Genomic DNA, 21,029 nt, shown 5'->3' on the forward strand with positions numbered 1-21,029 from the left:
GTAGCTCTCTCTTTACGAGGTTTTATCACCAATATGAAGACAGCGTTTGGTGTGTTTAAAGGCAGGTATGTTGACGTGAAAAGCTGTCAAAATATAAACACGCTCCGTTAAAGAGTTATGTGGCTTTTTTCCCCGATGTAGCTCCTGTTAGTAGCGGAGTAGCCAGCTCGCTAGCGCGGTGTAAACAAACCCATCGTCACAGTCTATTGGTGGGAGCTGCAGTGTGTCTTCTGATTATTTTTTTGACAACAAAGCTTGGCTCGAATATAAATTGACACATCTGAAGGTCAAAAAGAGGCTCATTTGTGTGTCTTTTGTTGAAAGTGAAGGAATTGTCGCTGTCAACAAAAAGGTAGTGAGGCTGGAGTTTGAGGTTTCTTTGTCTTGCCAGTGTTGTTTTGACTCCTCTGTTCACTATGAGGGTCTGAGTTTGGAGCTTTGTTTTGTCGGTCTCCATTTGAGCTATTATTTTGCTCCTTTCAGTAAATATTTTTATGTGAATAATAAGTCAGATTAGTGAAGGGAAGAGGGAGTTTCTTTTTTTTTTTTTTACCTTCTTTCAAAGGCTTTATTTTATCACTTCACACTGCTGCTTGGTTATTATTTCTTAACACATGAATGCTTTGTGATGACTTTTTCAGATCAAGACAATACTGCTCCGAGAACTCTATGGATCATGCAGTTATTATTTCATAAACAAATTAATTTCACAGTTGTGTTAATCCACGTCTGTGGGGACATTATGCGTCTTATCCATTCAGCCATATTCATTATTATATAGAGTTTGTTGAACAGGTACAATAAGTACAAGCTTATGCCGTTATTATAATTCAACCTTTTGTCAAAATGTATTTGATGCTTTTCAGAAACGCAAAGACTGCCCAGTTAGAATTAATTGGTTCTCCACATTGCTTTTAAGCCGTACTGAATACACATAAAGCATTGCATGTACGCTCATCCCATTTCTGTGTTATTCTTATTCTTCAGTTTGCCAGAAGGCATGAGGTCATTTCATAAATATTTTATGGGCCGGGTAGCTGATAGCCTATTTGTCTTGAACCCAAACTTCATGTACAAAAACACTCCCAGCTGTCCCCTAGCTTGATATTAGTCCATGGATATTTCATGGAGCAGTGTCCCAGCTAGTGTTTATGTTGAACCCCAGTTTGTGTTTTTATCAGTCCAGTTTGATCCTTTAGTGTCATTATTTCCAGCTAAAGTTGAGCTTGAATGCAACTTAACATCACTGGAATACAAATTAAAACACCAATCTTTGCTCTTACACTCAAGATGCCTTTACATGTCTGTGTTTTTTGTTGTTGTAAATCCCACATTCTGTAGGGATGCAAAGCAGATATTTGCATCATGTATACAGACACCATGTTCTACAGAAAATCCAGTTCTGCACAAAGCACAGTAGCCACAATGCAGAAGTTCATTTATCTGACATTCATCTTACCAGGAAATTTGTGGTCATTTCCTGTTGCAAGATATTAATTTTCAATTATACAAAGAATGAATTCAGAACATCCATCACTTAAGCTGATGTGTGCACAGAGTCTCATCCTGTTAGGCATCACTGTTCAGCAAGACGTCATATATTTTTTACTGGAAGTACAACTGTAGAGATTTTAATGTGTAATGAAGTCATTTTTTGACAGCGTGCCAGGCTGGAGAGCAGCTAAACATAGCTTCTAAGAATAGTAGAGATCTTGTCAGTGCAAAATGGATTGATCATAAGAAGAGAGTAGCTACCTCTCTCTCTTTAATATTTTCCTCAACTTGTGTCTGTGATTTCTTACCTTCCCTCACTAGCCTAAAAAAACAGGCTGTTTGTGGTGTGCAAAACAAAGACAACAAAGTGTTTCTTTCTTTTAAATGCGATTGTCCTATTGAACATGTAGACACACAACAACACTAGCAATACGCCCAGCAAAGATGCTCCAAAAAGTCAATAGTTAATTACTTTGTCTATAGGAACACTATGCTTCGAACATCCCATACACTGAGCTTTAAACAGTATAAACAGGGTGAATCTGTTGATCTGTGCCTTACTGGACGTTTTGCTAGCTCCTATAGGTTTTGCATATTGTTTGTATTTGTGTTTTTGTAGTAAATTATTTAGTGTCCTTCAAACACGATATGTGTACATTAGTTTTATTTCTGTCAAGATTAGGTACATCCCAATAATACGTAGCTTGGCTAAGAAAACCCGACCAATAGGACTCAAAAAGAAATCCATCTTTTTAAAAGCACCAAACTAACAAACTTGTGTGAAAGGCTAAAATAAACATACATTTTGGGAATTTGACCGTCACACTGTTTCATTCAGCAGCAACAGAAGTGCACATGTCTTAATATAGTAAGACGTTTTAGGTTTCCCTTTCATCAGAACATTTAGGGGTCTATTTTTATCTACATGTGACCCACCCTTGGATTACCACCCAGGGCTTGAAAACCACGGCCTCTGGTTGATTCACCAGAGGAGCCAACAGCGCATTGACCTTGTTGTGGTTTGTGTCTGCTCTGCTTTTTGTTCAAACAAAAAAAAATGTCTTTAAATAAATCTGGCCAGTAATGTGGACCAAATTACACAGTTTAAGTCCTTTTACTTAAACAACATTTCAAGGGAGAATGTGAAATGATCAGGAAGAGTTACTTTAGAAAGAAACAGACCCAGCAGATTGATTTTTCAGCCTTCGCCGCCCACAAACTGTGAAGAGTTGAAAACTTGGTAGAACTAGTTGGCAGTGCCAGCCTGTTAAATGAATGTTTTATGTGGATTTTTCTGCTTTTGCACATTGATCTGATGGCATCGTCGTGTCTGTGTGGAAAGTTGGATAGTGGGAGTGAAATCAGGTCATCTTTTCATTTGTTTATTTACACTTAAGCGCCTTCTTTTCTCAATGAATTTCCTTTACTTTGTCAGAAATACTCCTTTAAATAATACAGTTTTTTTTAAGGCTACAAAGGGCTATTAGTTTTGAGTTACTGATTAACTGTTCAGCTGTTTGTGTAGACATTAAGTTAGAGATAGTGACAGTCTTTAGTGCTAAATAAAATGTGTGACAGTGTGTTGTGATGGAGGTTTTATTTTCATATCAATGGAAACAGCTGACGTGTGACAAATGTGACCATCTCCTCCAGCAGAGGACACCTGAATGTCACCTAACATATGTTGAGTGTGAGTAATCTGTCATGGTATTTTTCTCCTGTCTACTGATGATGAGGGATCTCTTTAGAGCTGGGTGTTCTAGGAGATGTGTTTGAGCCTCTAGCAGAGTAGTAATGGTATATTGTTACTGTAAAATGTTTGAACCCTGTCAGTTAATCCTATGTGTATGCTTGGTGCTGACTTTGCTACGTGGCTGCCTGTTATGGTGCAAGTCTGTGAGTGAGTGTGTGTGTGTGTGTGTGTGTGTGTGTGTGTGTGTGTGCGTGCTTCCCTTCACACTGGCTCTCTTTGTATTTGTCTCTCCATCATAAGACTGCTGGCAGACACATCAGTAGCTCACTGCTGTACCAGGACTGAGCGGTCACCAGGGGACATACACTTACTCATACAACCAAGATATGAAGACTTATAGTAATACAACCCTTATAATAATAACATTCTAGGGGAAGTCAGTTGTTTACTTGGAGATGTTGTATATTTAAAGCTTCTGAAAATGGGTTAATTGGGAAACGGTGTTCTGTTTTGGTCCAAAAAAAGTCTAAACTTAAAGCAAGCGCAAGCACTCTAAAAACACAATTATATGCACACCATTGGAATATACAATCAAAGGTTTTCAGTAATATCAGGTTAGGGCGGGTGTGTATGTGTGTGGTTATGTTTAAGTGCAGGTCTAAGCAGGACCACAAAGTTCCAGTGAAGAGTAAAAGCAGTCATGTGGTCTCGAGCAGCAGGTTTACATCATTGTAAAGCGCTCCCAAATACAAAGGGAGGCCTATTCACCAACCCCATGCCACATGGACACACACAGCACTAAATTAAGACTCCAGGCTAATCACATTTTTTGGAAAGAAAATGTGACATCAAACTCTTCTAAATAGTTCAGATGTGCTAGTTAATAAAATAGAATTAATAAGCCTTGTTTCTAGTAAGACACAGAATTTTAAGAACCTACTTTTCCCAACCAATATCAATAATACAAGTTATAATTATATTTTTTATATTTCTGCAAGATTAAAAAACTAAAGGGCAAAATCTTTTATACATGAAAGAAAAGATGTTATGGACGTGCTCCTTTCTTTCTACCAGTCCTGAGAAAGCAAGGTCAGGGGTTTAAGATATTGACGATTTAACAAGAAAAGATTCTTCTCCAATACAGTTTTAGCCTCCCACGCTAACCCTGACTTTTCCTGGTATAGATTTTTACATTTGACTTGTTGTGATAGTGAAACAAGGGACAGACGGGAGACCGGAAAAGTTCTCAAAGTTCAATGTACAAATTGTGCTGCATAAGGAAATCTTAATCTCATGTAACATGGACTGTGCTTCGGTTTGACAAGCCAGTTGACGTGGCGTCTTTAGATTAGAGAGGGGATTTATTCACAGAAGAGTTGCTGCAAGAATTAAAAAGTATCAGATCTTAGAGTCACAGTATTTTGGCAGACTTTCAGGATGTGAGATCTCTAGATAGCAAAAAACTTAGAGAGGAAACAAAAGATCTACGGAGAGGAGTAAACCTGTTTGACTGATCTGAACTGACAAGACTGGGTAACTTGTTTAAACATGCACTGTGCTGTCTAACCTGAAAAACAAGGACGTAAAACTGTCATGGGCATGTCCCAGTTAGATTAGTTGTGTTAGACGAGATTAGCTCTGAGTAACTCTTTGTAAACAACATGTAATGAGGATGGTTGACTTCCACTCATCACTTATAATATGACACAAATATCGAATCTGAGGAAACAGCATAGATAATGAAAATGTATATTGGCTGACTGTTAAATGGCTAAAAGGACATTTTTTTTTAATCAGAACTCACATCTGTCATAGACCCACTTTATACCCTCAGGGCAGCACCCATAGGCAGACAGATAGAGTCCACAGCTAGGGACTGTAGTGCTGCATTTAGCAAATATATTGTAGGGCTAGATATTTTGCTCTGATTTTTGTAGGGACCAAAAACGGAGCTAAAGAGAATAAAATATTGACATTTATCAGAAAGCAAGGAACATGACTTCTTAGAAATGCTGTTGTTTATAATTTAAATTCATGCCATTGCTACAATTACTGTGATTAAATGTGAATACCAAAAAGGGAGAGGGATAAATGCATTGCTTGCTTCCCTATGTGACGCAATGTCTTTTTTTTGTAATTTGTGTGTGTGTCCATGTGTGTCAAGAGAGAGTATTGACAGCAGGTGACAGGCAACTGAGTGACTCAGACAATGAACACATTGTGAGGAAAAGTCATGCTGCTTGTCAGACACTAACATTCACTGCACAAGAACAAGATGCGGATACCAAACAGGTTTGACAAAATACTGTAATAGCATGGCTGTGGAATAGGACAGATGACCAGAATGTGGGCCCAATTGTCCTCTTTCCGAAGCTTGGCAAGTGTTTCCTTTTTTTGTGAGAAGAGTCAGAACCAATTTTAGGGGGTTAGATACAAAATCTCAGGCTAATCAACTTGTTTAGAGCCCCCTTGATTCTGAATTATAACATGAAATCATGTTGTTTGAAAGATCAGTGATGACATTTTCGGCAGAAACACAAAATTCCCAACTCTATGTTGCCCTACACAATGAAAAAGCCATGCTGATACTATTACTACTTCTACTGTTCTGACCTAAGGAGTCTTGGAAAACAGCAGCTGTAATTGTTTATTCTTACTAAACAATGAAAACAAATTATGATTTTTAGGTCAGTCAAACAAAAACAGGGCTACTGTGGTAGTCCTAACAAAATGAAACAGATTTAACTTTGTAGCCTTGTTTTATGCTTAAAAATTAATCATCCAGCTCTTCATATTTATTTCTACTGTTTATAAAAGCATCATTTGGCACATCTACATGTGTGAAAATGGATTTAATTCCTTCCTTCATGTAGCAGTTACACAGTTTTATTTTGTTTGACCTTTGTCCTATATTTGCAGAGGTTAGCACTGCTTTTACACTCTGTGGCCTACAGCTTCATGTACTCAAACATTCATCCCAGAACATTTGCATGCCACACAACCACATGATGCTGCAGAGCAGGTTTAGTGAGTCAGATCTGCTGTCCTTTTTTTCTCCCAACTCCTCTTCGCTTCCTTCTTAAACAGAAGTTATACTTTCACCCACTTTGGTCTGCTGCCTTCGCGTGCCGTTAACTTTCCTCACAAAACACTTTTTCTCCCTTGGCTCCTCATACTTCATGTATTTACCTCAAACTCTGGCGGCACTCTCTATTATTTAGTTCTCTTGCTGAATCCCACCTCCTCTATTACACATGATTTATACACAATGGGGATTTTATCGTACAGTCACAGCCATGACAAATCGGCCCCTTAGACTGGTGCGCGTCCCCAGTCCCTATTTAAGAACCAGAAGTGGGTACTTCTGCTTCTTTTTTTCTTCACACTTCCACTTTTTATAGCCTCTGCCAACAGTCACCTCTCACTCATTTCCCTGAGGAGAAAAACGTGAAGAACAAATCAATTCCCATTGACATTTCTCTTCAGCTTTCAGAAATTATTTTCTTACTTTCCTCACAGTCTTTGTTTTTTTTCCCACCTGGGTTCCTGTTGGGGTTTTCTTCAGTTGACAGGATTGAAGCAGGCTTTGTGTGGTTCTTTAGTGACAATTACTACTTTGAAAGAATGTAAGCTGTCTTCTGCTAGTGTGTTTGTGTGCGTGCATGCATGTGTTTGAGAGAGAGAGAGAGTGAGAAGTGAAAGCGAGACAAAGGGAAAGATGGTGGCAATAAGCACAGGGTAATGTTGTGCACATGGACATCCCTCGGTGGACACAGTTCAATGACCGTGTGTGTAGATTTTTAGCTTGGAAATCTAAGCATGATCTGCTAACATTAATCTCCAAGTGAAACGTGGGTTTTTATCTCTTTATAGTACAGCCTAGGCTGTCTCTGTCCAAAGAAACAACATTTTCCTACCCGTGCTTTAGGCTCATTGATTAACAAGTAGTATCTAATTTGATCAAATAAGAACATGTTACGAAAATAAAACATGTCAAGACTTAGTTTAGCACAAGAAAGACCTGTTATGGCTCATTCTTTAATCTGTCTTGGAAACATAAAGATATTCAGAAATTATTTTAGCTTTCGTCAGTAGGAAACAGCTAGCCTGGCTCTGTCTGAAATAACAAAATCTGCATTTAAGGAACTACAGCTTAATTTTGAACATGTTCTTTCCCGGTTGTTCTAACAAAACAAGAAGATATTAAACTGACATATTGAAGAGGAAGTCTTAATGCTAAAATAATCTAGTTGACTCCAGCTTCAAATGAACCAGATTGAGTATCATCAATCCTCTCTGGACACAATGAGAATGTGTTGTTGACAGCTTCTTAGGGGTGAGAAAGGTTATTCTTTGTATTGAAGGTCATTGGTTTGATCCCTCAAAAAACAATTACTGGCCTTAGATAACAGTAGCATCCAGATGCCACAAATCTGCAGGTACTGTAAGAAACACCTAAGTACAGACTATAATGTAGTGACTCAAGCAACCTCAACACTATCTCTTACAGAGAATGTGTCGAGACATGAAGTCAGTCGGTGCATGATGTATAAATAAACGTTAGAGTAAAAAGTCAGAACTGAAGCATTTTTTTAAGCTTAGCTGCGTTGACTTCAACTCAAATGGGCACGACATATAGCCACTTTCTTTGTTGTTGTTCTTGTGAGGCTGAACTCTACATCCCTCCAACCTGAAGACGTGTTGCTGGGATACAGGGTCACATCGTTGACATCAATATTTTAAGATCGATAATGTCCCTTTTGTTGGGACAAAGTCACAAAAGGGTTTAAAAACTACCAACACACACGCACTGCAGTTGGTACACACACTGGCTGTATTAGTGGAATTGACCTCTGGGTCAAATCAATATCATCAATATTAAAAGCTCAATAATATCCATAATTAAAAGGCAATAATGGTTATTGATGGTACGCCGCTGGTTCATAATGTCAAAACAATGAAATATTAGAAAGTAATATGGAACTCAGTAAGTGTGTAAAGGATTATTTTTGTATTGCAAACACACTGATTGTTTTGTTTGATTTATTCAGGGATTCAGGGAAAGCTTGAAATCTGTTAAATTAGGGAACAGCTGTATGGCTCAAGGGCACAGCAGCAGAAAATGTCAAGAAGGAGCTTTGCCATAATCTATTTTTATCCCCACCTTTTTACTTTTACTCTTGAGATTTACAACTTAGATATATCTATCATAAATTAATTTAAGCTTTAACACATACAAAACAGTTTTAAAGAATTAAAAAGAAAGAAGTAAGATGCAGTGTCAAAGGTCATGTGATAGCCTCAGTTGTTACAGTGTGAGCTACAGTTTATTATACTGCTAAAAAAACAGCATTCACTATATAGCATCTGTGTCACAATGCTTCACTGATTTCATATAATGCGCGACATGACAACCTCGCTAACTGTCAGCAGATGAGATACATGCAGACAACTGTGTGGAATTTGACTCCACAAATACAAACATAGCTTTTTTTATGTTTTCTGGATTTAAGCTCAACTGTTTAGTTTTATAATATATACATGTAGAACTGAAACTTGATAGATTTAAGGCCCCTCGTTTTATATCCTCTGTCTTTTTCCGAGTTGAAGTGTCATTCTGGGGCAGTTTGATTGTTTTTTCCCGTTTCCTGAGATATTATAGCTTGCAGGAAAACAGAGCAGATGGTTAAGTTGTATTTCTGATTGGTTTGGTCCGTGGAGTTTTAGTGTGGAGAGTAATTTAACCTCATACAGGGGCTGTAATAGAGGGGAAAATAGGGGTGTGGATGACAGTCTCAAGGCATTTATGTGCCAAGAAAATTGTGCTCATACAGTTACCCTGCACGAAACATCTTTTATGAGTCATTTTACATCCTGTTGTCGATTCACATAATGTGTCGGCTGTTCTCTCAGAACTCAAACTTGTACAGTGAGAATGTTGGCTCAAACCCTGGGAAGCCCCATTTGGTTTGGGTGTTTGAATCAGATTCTTTCTTTGTTACTTTTCTTTTCTCAGCATTTTATGTTCAATCCATCATAATGACTCTTTTATCTCAATATGGGGTCAGGCTGTTCTGTGCAGTGTCCTCTGCTACTGTGGTCGTCAGGGCAGTGCTTGAAGACAGTGCCAATGAGTGTATGTGTTGGAGCTTTAGGTCTTTTACTCTGTTTCTTGATAATTCGACCATAAAAAATCAGTGACAGTCACGCATTTATGGCTTGAAAAATGCAAATGAAAAAAATACATGGAATGGGACATGACTTTTTCTCACTTTTCTCATCAGGGCAAAAACAGAAAATATAGACTTTTACAAAAGTAATGCTGCTCAATCATCCCTTTTGGGCCTCCACGCGTGTGGTGGTGACTGTGTCTGCAGAGACCCTGTCCAAGGAGTGGATACAATTGAGCGATTGACCGCGATTCAAACCGGAAAATATAATCATATTAAGGTGAAACGTCAAGCGGATAAAGCTGTTTTCAAAACAAGGGTGAAGCCTGGGTTGTCTTTCATCCGAAGACACTGAGTTGGTCTGCTTTCTGTTGTACAGGCAGGTCCCTAACACCGGCAGTTTAGCTTAGGCTAGTGTGCTAAACTCATGAGCTTCTCTATTACAACAAATGTAACAGGCCTATTCTCTGGTAACTTGCAGTGTAGCTACAGGCAGTAAACATACACTATGCTGAGTTCTACAGTGGGTGTGCGATTCTGGTGGCATTGAGCCCAGGAAGAGGGGCCTCGTTTGAATGTTGTGATTACAAGCGGCAACAAACATTTCTACTGACTCTACCTTTAATTAGAGGGAGGGGAAGTGAAGAGAGGTCACTGGAATGAAGCAAGACTTGTGTCACATGTTTTCATTTTGTAGGACTTATATTATCAGCCGCAGTTTTGACCTCTTCATTGGAATTTTCAAAATGTAAAAAAATTAAATAAAGCACTTTCCATATGCCAGGACTATACTCTCTCTCGCTCTCTCTCCCTCTCTCTCTCTCTCTCTCTCTGTAGATATTTAAAGATTAAGATGGCAGCACGGGTTCCTCCACACAAGTTTCTTCAATGCATTTTTCTTCTTCTTCTTCTTCCCCTGCTACCAGACTCTTATCTGACCCAAACAGAAAACAAAGTTGTCAGGAGTGCTTTTTGTTCATGTTTGGCAATCAGGCCAGCAGACCGTTATCCTGGGAATCGACCACAGCTGCAAAATTACGCCCAAAAAACCTCAGAAGCAGTTTATTCCTTTTATTCCCAAGCTAATTTGGAGCCAGCATGACATCATCATGTTTCATCATGTTCAAAATTGAGGGCGCAGTTACTCAAAAAGAGTGGCGATATAATTTTCAAAAATGGTCAATTGGTACGAAAGAGGAGGGAGGGAAAGCGGGGAGATTGATCCGACAATCTCTGAGAGTAAAAGTGTTTGATTTCGACGAAGGCTCATGCCCACAGGCCAGTCGTCTCAGTTCAGCTCAGACCATCTCCTTTCTTATCTTCACAGCACAGAATAGATCAACTGTCTGCTGGTCCATAGCATCGGGCTATGGAAGTCTATGTTTTTCTTATGGCTCTCTCAATGATGTTCTCTGTTATTTTCTTTAGTGTAGTCTGTTACTTCTTGCTTCTTTGTTTCCCTCCCCTTCTCATCCTCTCACTTTTCTTTTGCACTGCAATTTTCTTACAACACCACCAGCTGTGGTGAGATGTTTCAGCTCTGGAAAAATTATAATTTGTAAAAAAAAAACAGCCTGCACATTCCCTCTAATTACAGCACATACCTCTCACTGTAATTAATAATAACTTCTGGTGAAAAAATGCATGACACGCTTGCAGGAATGAGTGCTCCTGACGTCTGATACAGTAGAGGACTTATTTTGGTCATAACTGTGTTTTAATACAAAATATTATAAGAGTTTAACTGTTAAATTATATTGATGTGCGATGATATAGTGCTTCTGTGTGTCAGTTTGCCCTTTACTTTAGATCTATTGCAGCTCTTTTGTTCCATACATCATACATGCTAGCAATAACAAATGATGTTGTTCACAGTCTCTGTGTACATGTTTACAAGTGCATGCTCAGGTACCTCTTTCCCCTTGAGTATTCAATTCCCTGATGTACATTTGTGGTAGGTGGTTTAAATGAAGTGGTCCAGTGCTCGGGGCCCCTCTTAAGTGCTGTGTGTGTGTGTGTGTGTGTTTGAGATGGTGACACACACACACACACACACACACACACACACAGGAAACTGATCTCAGCAATGTAAGACATGCTGATACCAATGTGCAGCTGTAGTTCTCATCAATTACCAAACATTAAACGCTTCAGTTGCTGTGTGAGTTTGGAAACAAGCTGCTGTAAAAACAGATGGAAAGGTCCTCTGTGCATGTTTTTACCCATGATGCATTACTATCTCAACAGGATGGGAGTTTGTTACTTGTTTATTTTGTCTTATTGTTACCCACTGTGTATGCTTTACATACAGTATGAGCAATGGTTTGCTTTTCACTTGTTTTTAATTGGAGTGAAACTGGTGTTTTCATGGAGGGAAGTACTATAGTGTCATATTTCCCTGCAAAGCTAAAGAGACATAATTTTTGTGGTGTGACAAAGATGACGATAAAAAACAGAGGTTGCATTTTAAGATCTCAACACAGAACAAATCTACTTCCCGTGTGTGAAACTCCTGTTTCTGTCCTTGACCCCTCTCGTCGCTAAGCAACTCACGATGACAGAGAAATGGCAGCTCCTTATTGGCTGCTGGTGTGGGTAGATCCAGTATGTTAAGGCCTTAATAACACCGTTAATTTTGTGAACTGGTGGAGATGAAATTTCGACAAGTTTGGTGTTGTAGCTCCAGTGCAGAGCTGCTTTGTCTGAATGAACATTAGCTGAGTAGTGATAGATCTGCAGGGCATTCTGCCTTGTATGGGGATTGAACTTGTGGCCTTTTAACTACTAGATAATGCCTCCACTGTTGTGTATTTAGTTAGGATAGTCAGGCTTCCTAATGCTTCAGCTGTGATATATTGTATATACTATACTGCTGTAATTGCTTGTTCTGAAAGCAGAGTTCAGCACTTTTTTTCTTGTTTGAGATGAAGCCTCACAGTATAGTCTTGTCTTTTGTTTTGTTTTGATTGCATTATGTAACTTTAATTTCAAATTTGAGGATAAACAAAATCATGGAAATTGGAAACTAATTTACCCTTTTCTCCCTATTCCCTGCCTTTCTCTCTTTTCGACCTTCTCCTCCTCTCTTTCTGTTTTCTCAGGGTTTGTCCCATTAAGTCCTGAAGATTTTAGACCAGTCCAAAGACTAGAGCCCCCTCAGTGGAGTCCAGGTTGGTCAAATATTTCATGTTGATACATTTCTCCACATTCTGATGTCATGCCCCTCTTATTTATTAGTCCCTGTAGCATCTGATATCATCACACTAATCCTGAGCAAGCTTTGCAATGGAATTTACATTGATTATTTTTCACTGATATAGGCAAATATTAAATTTTGAAAAAAAAAAAATATATAACCACACTCAAATGTATAAATGGTTTTCTTAATCCCTCACAGTTTGACCAGGCTTGGTCTCATCTCTCTTCAGTCAGCTCCTTCCTCTCAGTCTTCTGTCCGTGGAGGCCGGTCCAGCGTTTCAAGCTGGACGGAGGGGAGACGAGCGGGGCCGAGGGCCCGGCCTTCGTGCTGCGACACAGAACTTCCAACCTCATTGACCACACCACAAATGGCACGCCTACAGATCCCATGAGTCCTCGGGAGAAGGATGACACACCCACCTCAGGTTCTTCAACAAGTTACCTCAGCACTTCAGAGTGCCCGTCACACAATGGGGTGAGTTTCCAATACACAGACGCACACATTCATGCTGTCATCTGGTTGGTTCAGAGCCATGTGGCGCGGCATGGGTCGACTGGTCACACTGTAAAACTGTACCGCCAAAACACTCAACCTCACATTAATAATGAATACAGTGTTGAATACATAAGACCCTGGCTCAGTTAGTGTTTTCCTGTAAATTAGAATCTTACTTTAAGACTTACTTTTCAACATTTTCACCACTTAAAATGTTCAGAAACAGATTCAGCATTTGCCTTTTTATATCAGCTTATTTTCAAAGCTGCCTGTGATTCACATCTGCACATAAAGCATTGGAGATATGAGTCACACACTGCACACACATCAAGTTGTGTCCATTAAATACTGTAATTAGTATTGCAGATTAATTACTGGACCACAGTATGTGTATGCAACATGTTTCAGCACCAGCTTTTCTTTGAAGACTTAAGTTCCCACTGATCAACAAAGTAGAGAGTTAATTAATCATAAAAAGATACTCTGACCTCAGATGAACAGATTTCAATGTAAAGTTTGTTCAGCAAAGTTTTGGAGCAAAAACAATGTGAGATTACCCGTGTGTGCCTTTAAAAGAAATGCACAGTGTTAAAGTGCAGTTCTACTTTAATTTTCTTAATCGGTTAGTTATCCTCACAGCCTTGAGCACAAAACATAAATACATACAAGCAAGTGAAACGCAGTGAAAGAGGCAGGTGACACACTTTAAGGGGAACAACAGTGAAATTCAAAGAAGACAAGATGAACTCATGACTGCCAGAATGAGCGTGAAACAAGTGAACTCAGAACTTTCACACAGTTAAGGAGCTTAGGTCGTAAAGATCTCAGCCTACAAACACTGTGCAGAAAAAAGTCAGAAATAAACACAAATTGTGGTTTCTGTTAATTTTTAGTGCTTTATGCAATCAGTTTTTTAGGCTTAAGAATAAGTTTGATCATGAGCCCGTTTCCCAAGCTTTCTCACCATCCAACACCCCCATTCATTATTATTATCCACACCCTCAGCACCTTCAAGGCTGCTCTAACTCGATGATGAGTCATTCAGTGTTAGTAATTAATGGTGCATTATAATCAGGGTTGGCTTCACACTTCACTTTCCTGTCTATACAGACGTGGATATTGAATGTGTTCCCAAAAATAGACCTGCTCTGTCTATATACAGACGTCTTCTTGGAAGGAGAGCAAACGCGTTGGCAAAACTCTGTGAGAAGATCATCCCCTGAAGACAACCTATCTAACTGATCGAACAACACTTGTGTTACATTTGACCGTGTGTGTGTGTGTGTACAGACAAAGCTGCCACTATGTTGTTTGGTGTAAAAGGCAATCTGCTCAGAGTCATTGAGCTGCAACACAATAGCATTGGTGTGTGTGCGTTGTTCCCGCTGTAACACAACACTGATACCTGAGAGGGAGCTTTGGGGCCCCCCTAGCCCTAGTCACAGAGGCCAGGCTGTCTTGACACCCCACAGGGCCCCCATTGAATTTTTTTCAGCATTTTGGATATGTGTTAGCGTGAGTCTTAAAATGTGTTTGTGAGTGTGTGTGGTTTAGCTTAGGGGGGTATCACACATCCTGTTTGATGTCAGACTGGATTGACTGTCTCTTATTCTGGCAGTTTTTTTTCTATGACTTTTGTTTTCAAAGCTACAGGGAAGGTTTATTTTTCCTGTTTTTTTCCCCCTTCTTGAACGTCTTCCCAATGCAGTCGAGTTTTCCTGATCACACCCAACTGTTTCTTTTCAACAGCAAAAAAAACCCCTGGCTCTTAACCAGCCAACAATTTGAAATATTTGATATTTTGAAACATACATTTGTAGTTAAAACTTGTCGTAATGATGCTTCTAAAACTAACATACATTTTCAGCAACCCCTGCATTGACCTCTGTGTCTTCAAATTTTCACAGTGAGTGTTTTAGAGGTAATTTAATTCAATGAAGTCATTAAAACGGTACAAATTTGAGCAAAACGACTGTTAGGCCAGTCGGGTTCAATTGGAAGTTGGTGCTAATGCAACTAATGAAAATTAGATTTCAGGAGAGTGGATAAAAGAGCCTGCTCGGAACTAAAAATATCCCCAAAACCCAACAGCATCTGATTCAGTTATCCTGTTCTATAAAATTGATCTTATAGAGAACAAATAGACTGCTGTGCTGTCGTAATTTGCCAAAACAAAAGAAACGTTGCTGTCACCATGCACCTTAAACTCTGAAACAAGATCAACACATACTGTATAAACAGATGAATGAAAAGAGAGACACTGAGCCAAAACTGCAAGCTGTGGAATTTTATTACACACATCAACTTTAACCAACAACACAACAAAGGAAAAACCTCTGAACAATGCATGGGGTTTTGTTCCTATGACTCCACTGTACATCCTCTCTTTGTGCTGAGGGCTTTTTTTTATAGCTTTCATGCATTGACTACAGCCCTCAGGTGCATCTTGCATCCAGTTTTACTTCCTCTCATTGTACCTGTCACATACTTACTCTAGCATTGGTATTATCATCAATGCATTCAACCCTCAGACATTTTAGATGAGGAACATCTGAACTTCTAACGCTCACATGCTGCCACAACTTGACAGCTAGAGGGAAAAAGGGAAATATGGACGCCTTTGAGGAATTAGCCTAAATATAAAGCTTTCTATCATGATATGGATGTAAGTTACATTTACTTCATCTTTATGGAATATTTCTGACACTGTGGGAATATATGTAGAATTGCATGAATCAAGACAGGAAGACAGGGGAAGGACCATCCTGGCTTTTAAAATGAACAGAATGGTCCCAGTCCTTCTCTGGTTTATCTCAGCATACAGGTACTGCAGTGTCAAAGTGATAGACACAAGGAAGGGTAATTGCGTGTCAGATGTCAGACTATCCATATACTATACTGGAGTCCCTACTGGAACCCACACCATTTTTCGAGCCAGTAGAAAGCCAGATACCTTTTTATTTTTTAGAATGTATAAAAATGACTTGCATATTTTTATAGGTTATGGTTGGTGGATTTGCTACCTTTTTGGATGAGGTAAACTAGCTTTTTATTCCCTTATACACAAGGTATGCCAGGTATATATGCAAGATATTGGCTGCTGGCTAAAGATAGCCTTAATAACTACACAGGCTCTAACTGGTATCGACCTTTTCATCAACGTTTTGAAAAAAAGAAAAGCTATATTCCAAAATGTATCTTCTTGTATTAAGACAATCAATGAGGAAAATATGAGTAGCAGATAGATTTTGAGTTTGAAGTTACACTTGACGCAAACCAAAATCTGTTTTTTTTTTGTTGCCACACTACTAACAGATGTGTTGTGGTGTCCTCATGATCATGGTCTTGAACAGTTTGTCTGTTTGTTGAGCCTGAACACAGCGTCCACTTTATTTTAAAGGTCTGCCATGTGCGTGTTTGGAACATACTGTCTGTTTTTGAAGGCCTTGGCGTCTTTTCCAAATTGTTATCATCCCAAGAGAGCATTGTGCATGTGTGAGTCACATGTCGAATCTCTCCGTCTGTGCTGTGGTGGGGGTTACCGTGTACAAGGGTGAGCTGAGCTCATCCCTCTTTGGTCTGTAAGAATTCCAGACTCAGCTCCCATTGGTCTGCAGAGTTTCACTAAACTCCTATTGGCTGATGTGTGTATCCTGGATTCTGCCCCCTTCCAAACTGCCAGCATGTGAGTCTGTTTACATTCAGACGAAAGTTCAGTGTTTTTCTGGAAGATAAGACTTGTTCCTCAAATTCCTCTCCTTTCAAAGTAATCTTCCAGCAAGTCTCCGTCCTCCACATTCACACGGTGCTTCAGGTGTGCATGCAAACACTCATTAGTCAGGTGAAAGCCATTAGCCCAGGTCTACATACTGAGTGGTTAATGAGTCTGAGGGGATGTATGTTTTTGTGTAAGTGTGTGGGACAGAGGGGGAGATTGGTCTTCAGGGGCTTTTATGAAAAACTGCCTCATTTAAACCGGAACAGACCAAGTTCTCCAGGGATTTCCTCGCCCCTCTGTTGTTCTTGTGTCTGTTTATCATTCGCGAGTAGTTGCTAAGCGCGCACGTTTAAAAAGCGTTCCAAGTCTTGTGCTGTTTTTGTTATTCTTGACTTTGTCCTGAAAACACACTTCTCCTGCAAGAGTTTCTTTAGAGCTTTATCCACTTTTTGACGTCGTTGTGTTGCTGTCGACACATCTTGACTTGACCGAAGGTTAAATATACATTACCTTTATTTTCTTAAATGATCTTTTATGTCATCCTTATAACCATGCCCAGCTTCATATATGTTTAAACAACACCTATAAAAGGTTAGAATAAATGTGACATTTCTGACCTGTCAGCAATTCAATTTACACATAGAATAACATGATAATGGAGAGATCAGAATACATATTTAGGATAATCAATCTGGTCTTCTTTTTCAGACTTCTGAGTTTTCTCTCTTAAATAATCTCTGCATTAATCACTGGTATCACACTTTTTTTTCCCTATGTAAGCAATAATAAAAATAGATTCAGTGAAATACAGTAACCATGTTGGCTCATCGTGCTGTCATTTAGGGTGTGCCTGCAACACACTGATAAGGCTATTTACCCTTTTTATCATATGTACACTCAACATAAGCCAAACACAAACTCTGTAGCATGTTCACAAACCTGGACACACATGCACACACATACGTATATACAGAAAACACTGTGCATATTTTGTGTTTTTTGTTTTTGTTTGAGTTTTTGAGTATAATATTCATGAGTCAAAAAAAACATTGGTTGCAGATCTAGTTATTGTGCTGCAGTCAGTGCTAGATTTAAATGTGGAAAGCGGGGGTATTTAATTCATAGCAAACATAACAGTTTTCAAGCCTAAAGCGGAAACTTATAAGATTCCTCAAACTCCCTGTGGAGCCAAATGTTTCCTTTGATTAATGACTAAATAAATAGAATGGGGTCGAAACAATTCCCTTAGGCGTTTCCCCAGGAATTCTTTTCTTAGAAAATTCCAAACAGACCTCGGGCGAAGAATGACAACATTTGAGATGATGATTTCACAAACACGCGTGACTGTTGCTGGGAGAGCAGATGAGCAGCCAACTGGACTGTGCTGACCTCCGGACTGTTTTAGTCATACATGATGAGCTGATAAACTCTGAGTTCTCTGAACCGAGGAGGGACACTTTCCAGAGGAATGGGATCATATCCGTTCTCTCATACACATACACACACACACACACACACTTTCACACTGAGGGAAATTTGACTCTGCAACCTCTGCCATGACAAATTGTTGGAGACTGGATTGCTGGGGATGAGTCACGTGTTGCAGACAGGCCGCATTCATCATGAAGCATTTGTACATGTGTGTGTGTGTGTGTGTGTAAGCACTGGAGTGTGTAAGGGATCGCCCGTATTTCCGAGAAGCTGCTTCCCTCCTTTTTAGATTTGATGTCAGCAACTTTAGCCCGACCATCAACAACCAAACTGCTCAGCATCACCTGCTGCTAAACAACAACATCATAGTTTTCAGTCTGGAATGAGTCAAATGCAGCCAAACAGATGTTTTTCAGTTTCTTTTCTGTTTCTTGAGCTGCCAGCTGGTTGTTTTCAGAAGTATTTTTCTGCAAACACCATCAGCTTCCTCTTCTCAGCTCAACCCTCTGTGTTTCATGTGGTAAAAAGGCAGTCAGATGCCAACTTCCTGTCTGTCCTGCATCCTATATGACATTCTTTCGTAAGCAGCTACTGTGCGCAGTTCAGTCAACCAGTTTAGAAAGGGAGGTTCTCCTGATGTCTTCCAATTCCTGAGGATAATCTGTCGTCCAGTCATGATAGCAGTTTGTATCCGTTGGATCAGTGGTTTTGAAAAAGCAGATACCGCCGTACAATCTCCCAAAATGTAGAGCTTAGGACACAGCACAAATTGCCTTTTTACAACATTGATAATGTAAGAATGAATCTTCCTGATGAATCATGGGGCATGACCAAAGTACATGTACCAGTGTACCTTCACCTACACCACACTTCCAGCAAGTAGTCGAATCCTTTAAGCCAAGTCTGAAGAGCCTACTTGGGGTCCAATAAAATCGGTGCAGAATTTTAAATTGAATAAGCCTCACCCTCAGATCCCTTGACATTGTTCGAAAGTTACCAACAATCGTGACCCACTCCTGGTCATCATATGATACCCCCAAATCTCTTTCCCAGGAAACTCGAAGGGCTGTGACAATGCTACCTCCTCCATATTCCATGAGCATCCTATAATATTTAGCGGCTTCATGACCTTCCGTTGTAGCAGATTTTTAATAACAATGTGTCTTTGTGCTCCTGTGAAAAACCAGGTTCTCTAAAACATCAGCTGTTGATCTTTAAAAAAAAAATGTTTTACAACTGTTTGAAATAAGAAGCCAATGCAGAACTCTGCACTCAAAAACCCCATTAGGTCCTATGTTAAAATGCCAATGTAAAACTGTATGCGTTGTCATTTTTCTAAATTAAATCATCCATTTAGAGTTTATGAATGCTACGAGTTTAGAATTCTGGGTCTGATATGATTGACAGATGGGCACTTTGAAGCCAGCAAAGAAGATTCATTCAGCCTTCCTCAGCTACGTCCTAAAGTTAGTTTGAGTCAGCATTTCCAATATGGCGACCACCATTGTCAGGCTTGATAATGCCCTTTCAGAAGCCAGCCACATCCAATACAGTCTTTAAAGAGGATGTTCACCTCTTTACAAGCATGATCTCTTTCTTACAAACCTGACCCAATAGCATAAAATGAAAAAAGTGTAACTGTTGTTGTGGTTCAGTGCCCCCCATTTATCATCGACTCTCGATTTAGACCTATTTCTGTTTCTTTTTCACACTGAATGTGTGAGTTAGAGCGGAGTGTGTATGACACAATGTCCTTAATGTGTTTACTGCACCAGTGCACTAGCTGCCTGTATGTCATGTGTGAAATAGATGTGGATGCAGTTCACCTTAGTCTCATCCGTGCAGGTATGAATGTGCTGCATTTCAAGGTAACACCTATTCAGTGAATGTACACTTAGAGGACACCCTGTTTATCCCCCCCCCCCCCCCCACACACACACACACACACACACACACACACACACACACACACACACACACACAAAGGGTTATTCACAACCTTCAAGAATAACCTTACAATCCACAGCGAGTTCGGCCACAGCTGTATCAGAGCTTACACCTCATTACATGCATGCATGGACACACATGAGAGGCTATTACTGACACACACACACATACACACACACACACACACAAAGCCCGCATAGCACACGTGACTACTTGGCAGTCACCCACATACCCTATGCTCAAATAGTACACTCCATCACTGACGCTTAACCTCACACAAACTACCCCACACACACACACACACACACACACACACACACACACACACACACACACACACACACACACACAAAACAATCGATGCCAGGTGTCGCCTTTATCACATCTTTGAAAGTGTGGATTAAAGTGTGATTGAAATAGTGCCCCTATCTACCCAGCAGCAGACTGAGATTTACATGCATGAAGAAGGGCATTCTACAAACTTGTAAAAAGACACACACAGGCGGGTTTCAGACCAACAAAATCTGACTTCATAAAGGCTGAAAGTGTGGACTGTCTCTGGATCTTGACTCTGTGAGACATGTCAATACGTCCACATAAGAGACGGTACAATTACACAAGCGAAAACCATGCCTGCAGTTGGAGTGTATGTTGCTGTTGGGTATTTAAAAATGGGTTAGTCATGCATTATACATACAACAGGACTCCTCTCTCTGTTTTTCTGCTGTTCTTTTGTCTGTCAGCGTCTCGCTGCTTTCTTTTAATTTCCTCACTCTTGTCCCTCTTTTGTTCCTCATCCTCCTCCTCCCATCTTTGTTAATCACTTCCTTAAGATTTTGTCTTTGTTTTCTGTGTTAACCTCCTGAATAATATATTTTTTCT

General features: G+C 39.7%; 1 protein-coding gene across 1 annotated transcript in view; it reads left to right on the forward strand.

Annotated features, from left to right (window-relative positions):
* Nucleotides 1-21,029, forward strand: part of adipor2 (adiponectin receptor 2) — a 28,953-nt gene that overhangs the window by 318 nt on the left and 7,606 nt on the right. Inside the window, exons 2-3 of the mRNA XM_061030375.1 lie at nt 12,459-12,527; nt 12,755-13,030. Of these exons, the coding sequence (XP_060886358.1) occupies nt 12,944-13,030 (87 nt within the window). The 5' untranslated portion in view covers nt 12,459-12,527; nt 12,755-12,943. The remainder of the gene's footprint in view (nt 1-12,458; nt 12,528-12,754; nt 13,031-21,029) is intronic.

Source organism: Labrus mixtus, chromosome 22 (assembly GCF_963584025.1).
Source record: "Labrus mixtus chromosome 22, fLabMix1.1, whole genome shotgun sequence".
Taxonomy (NCBI): domain Eukaryota; kingdom Metazoa; phylum Chordata; class Actinopteri; order Labriformes; family Labridae; genus Labrus; species Labrus mixtus.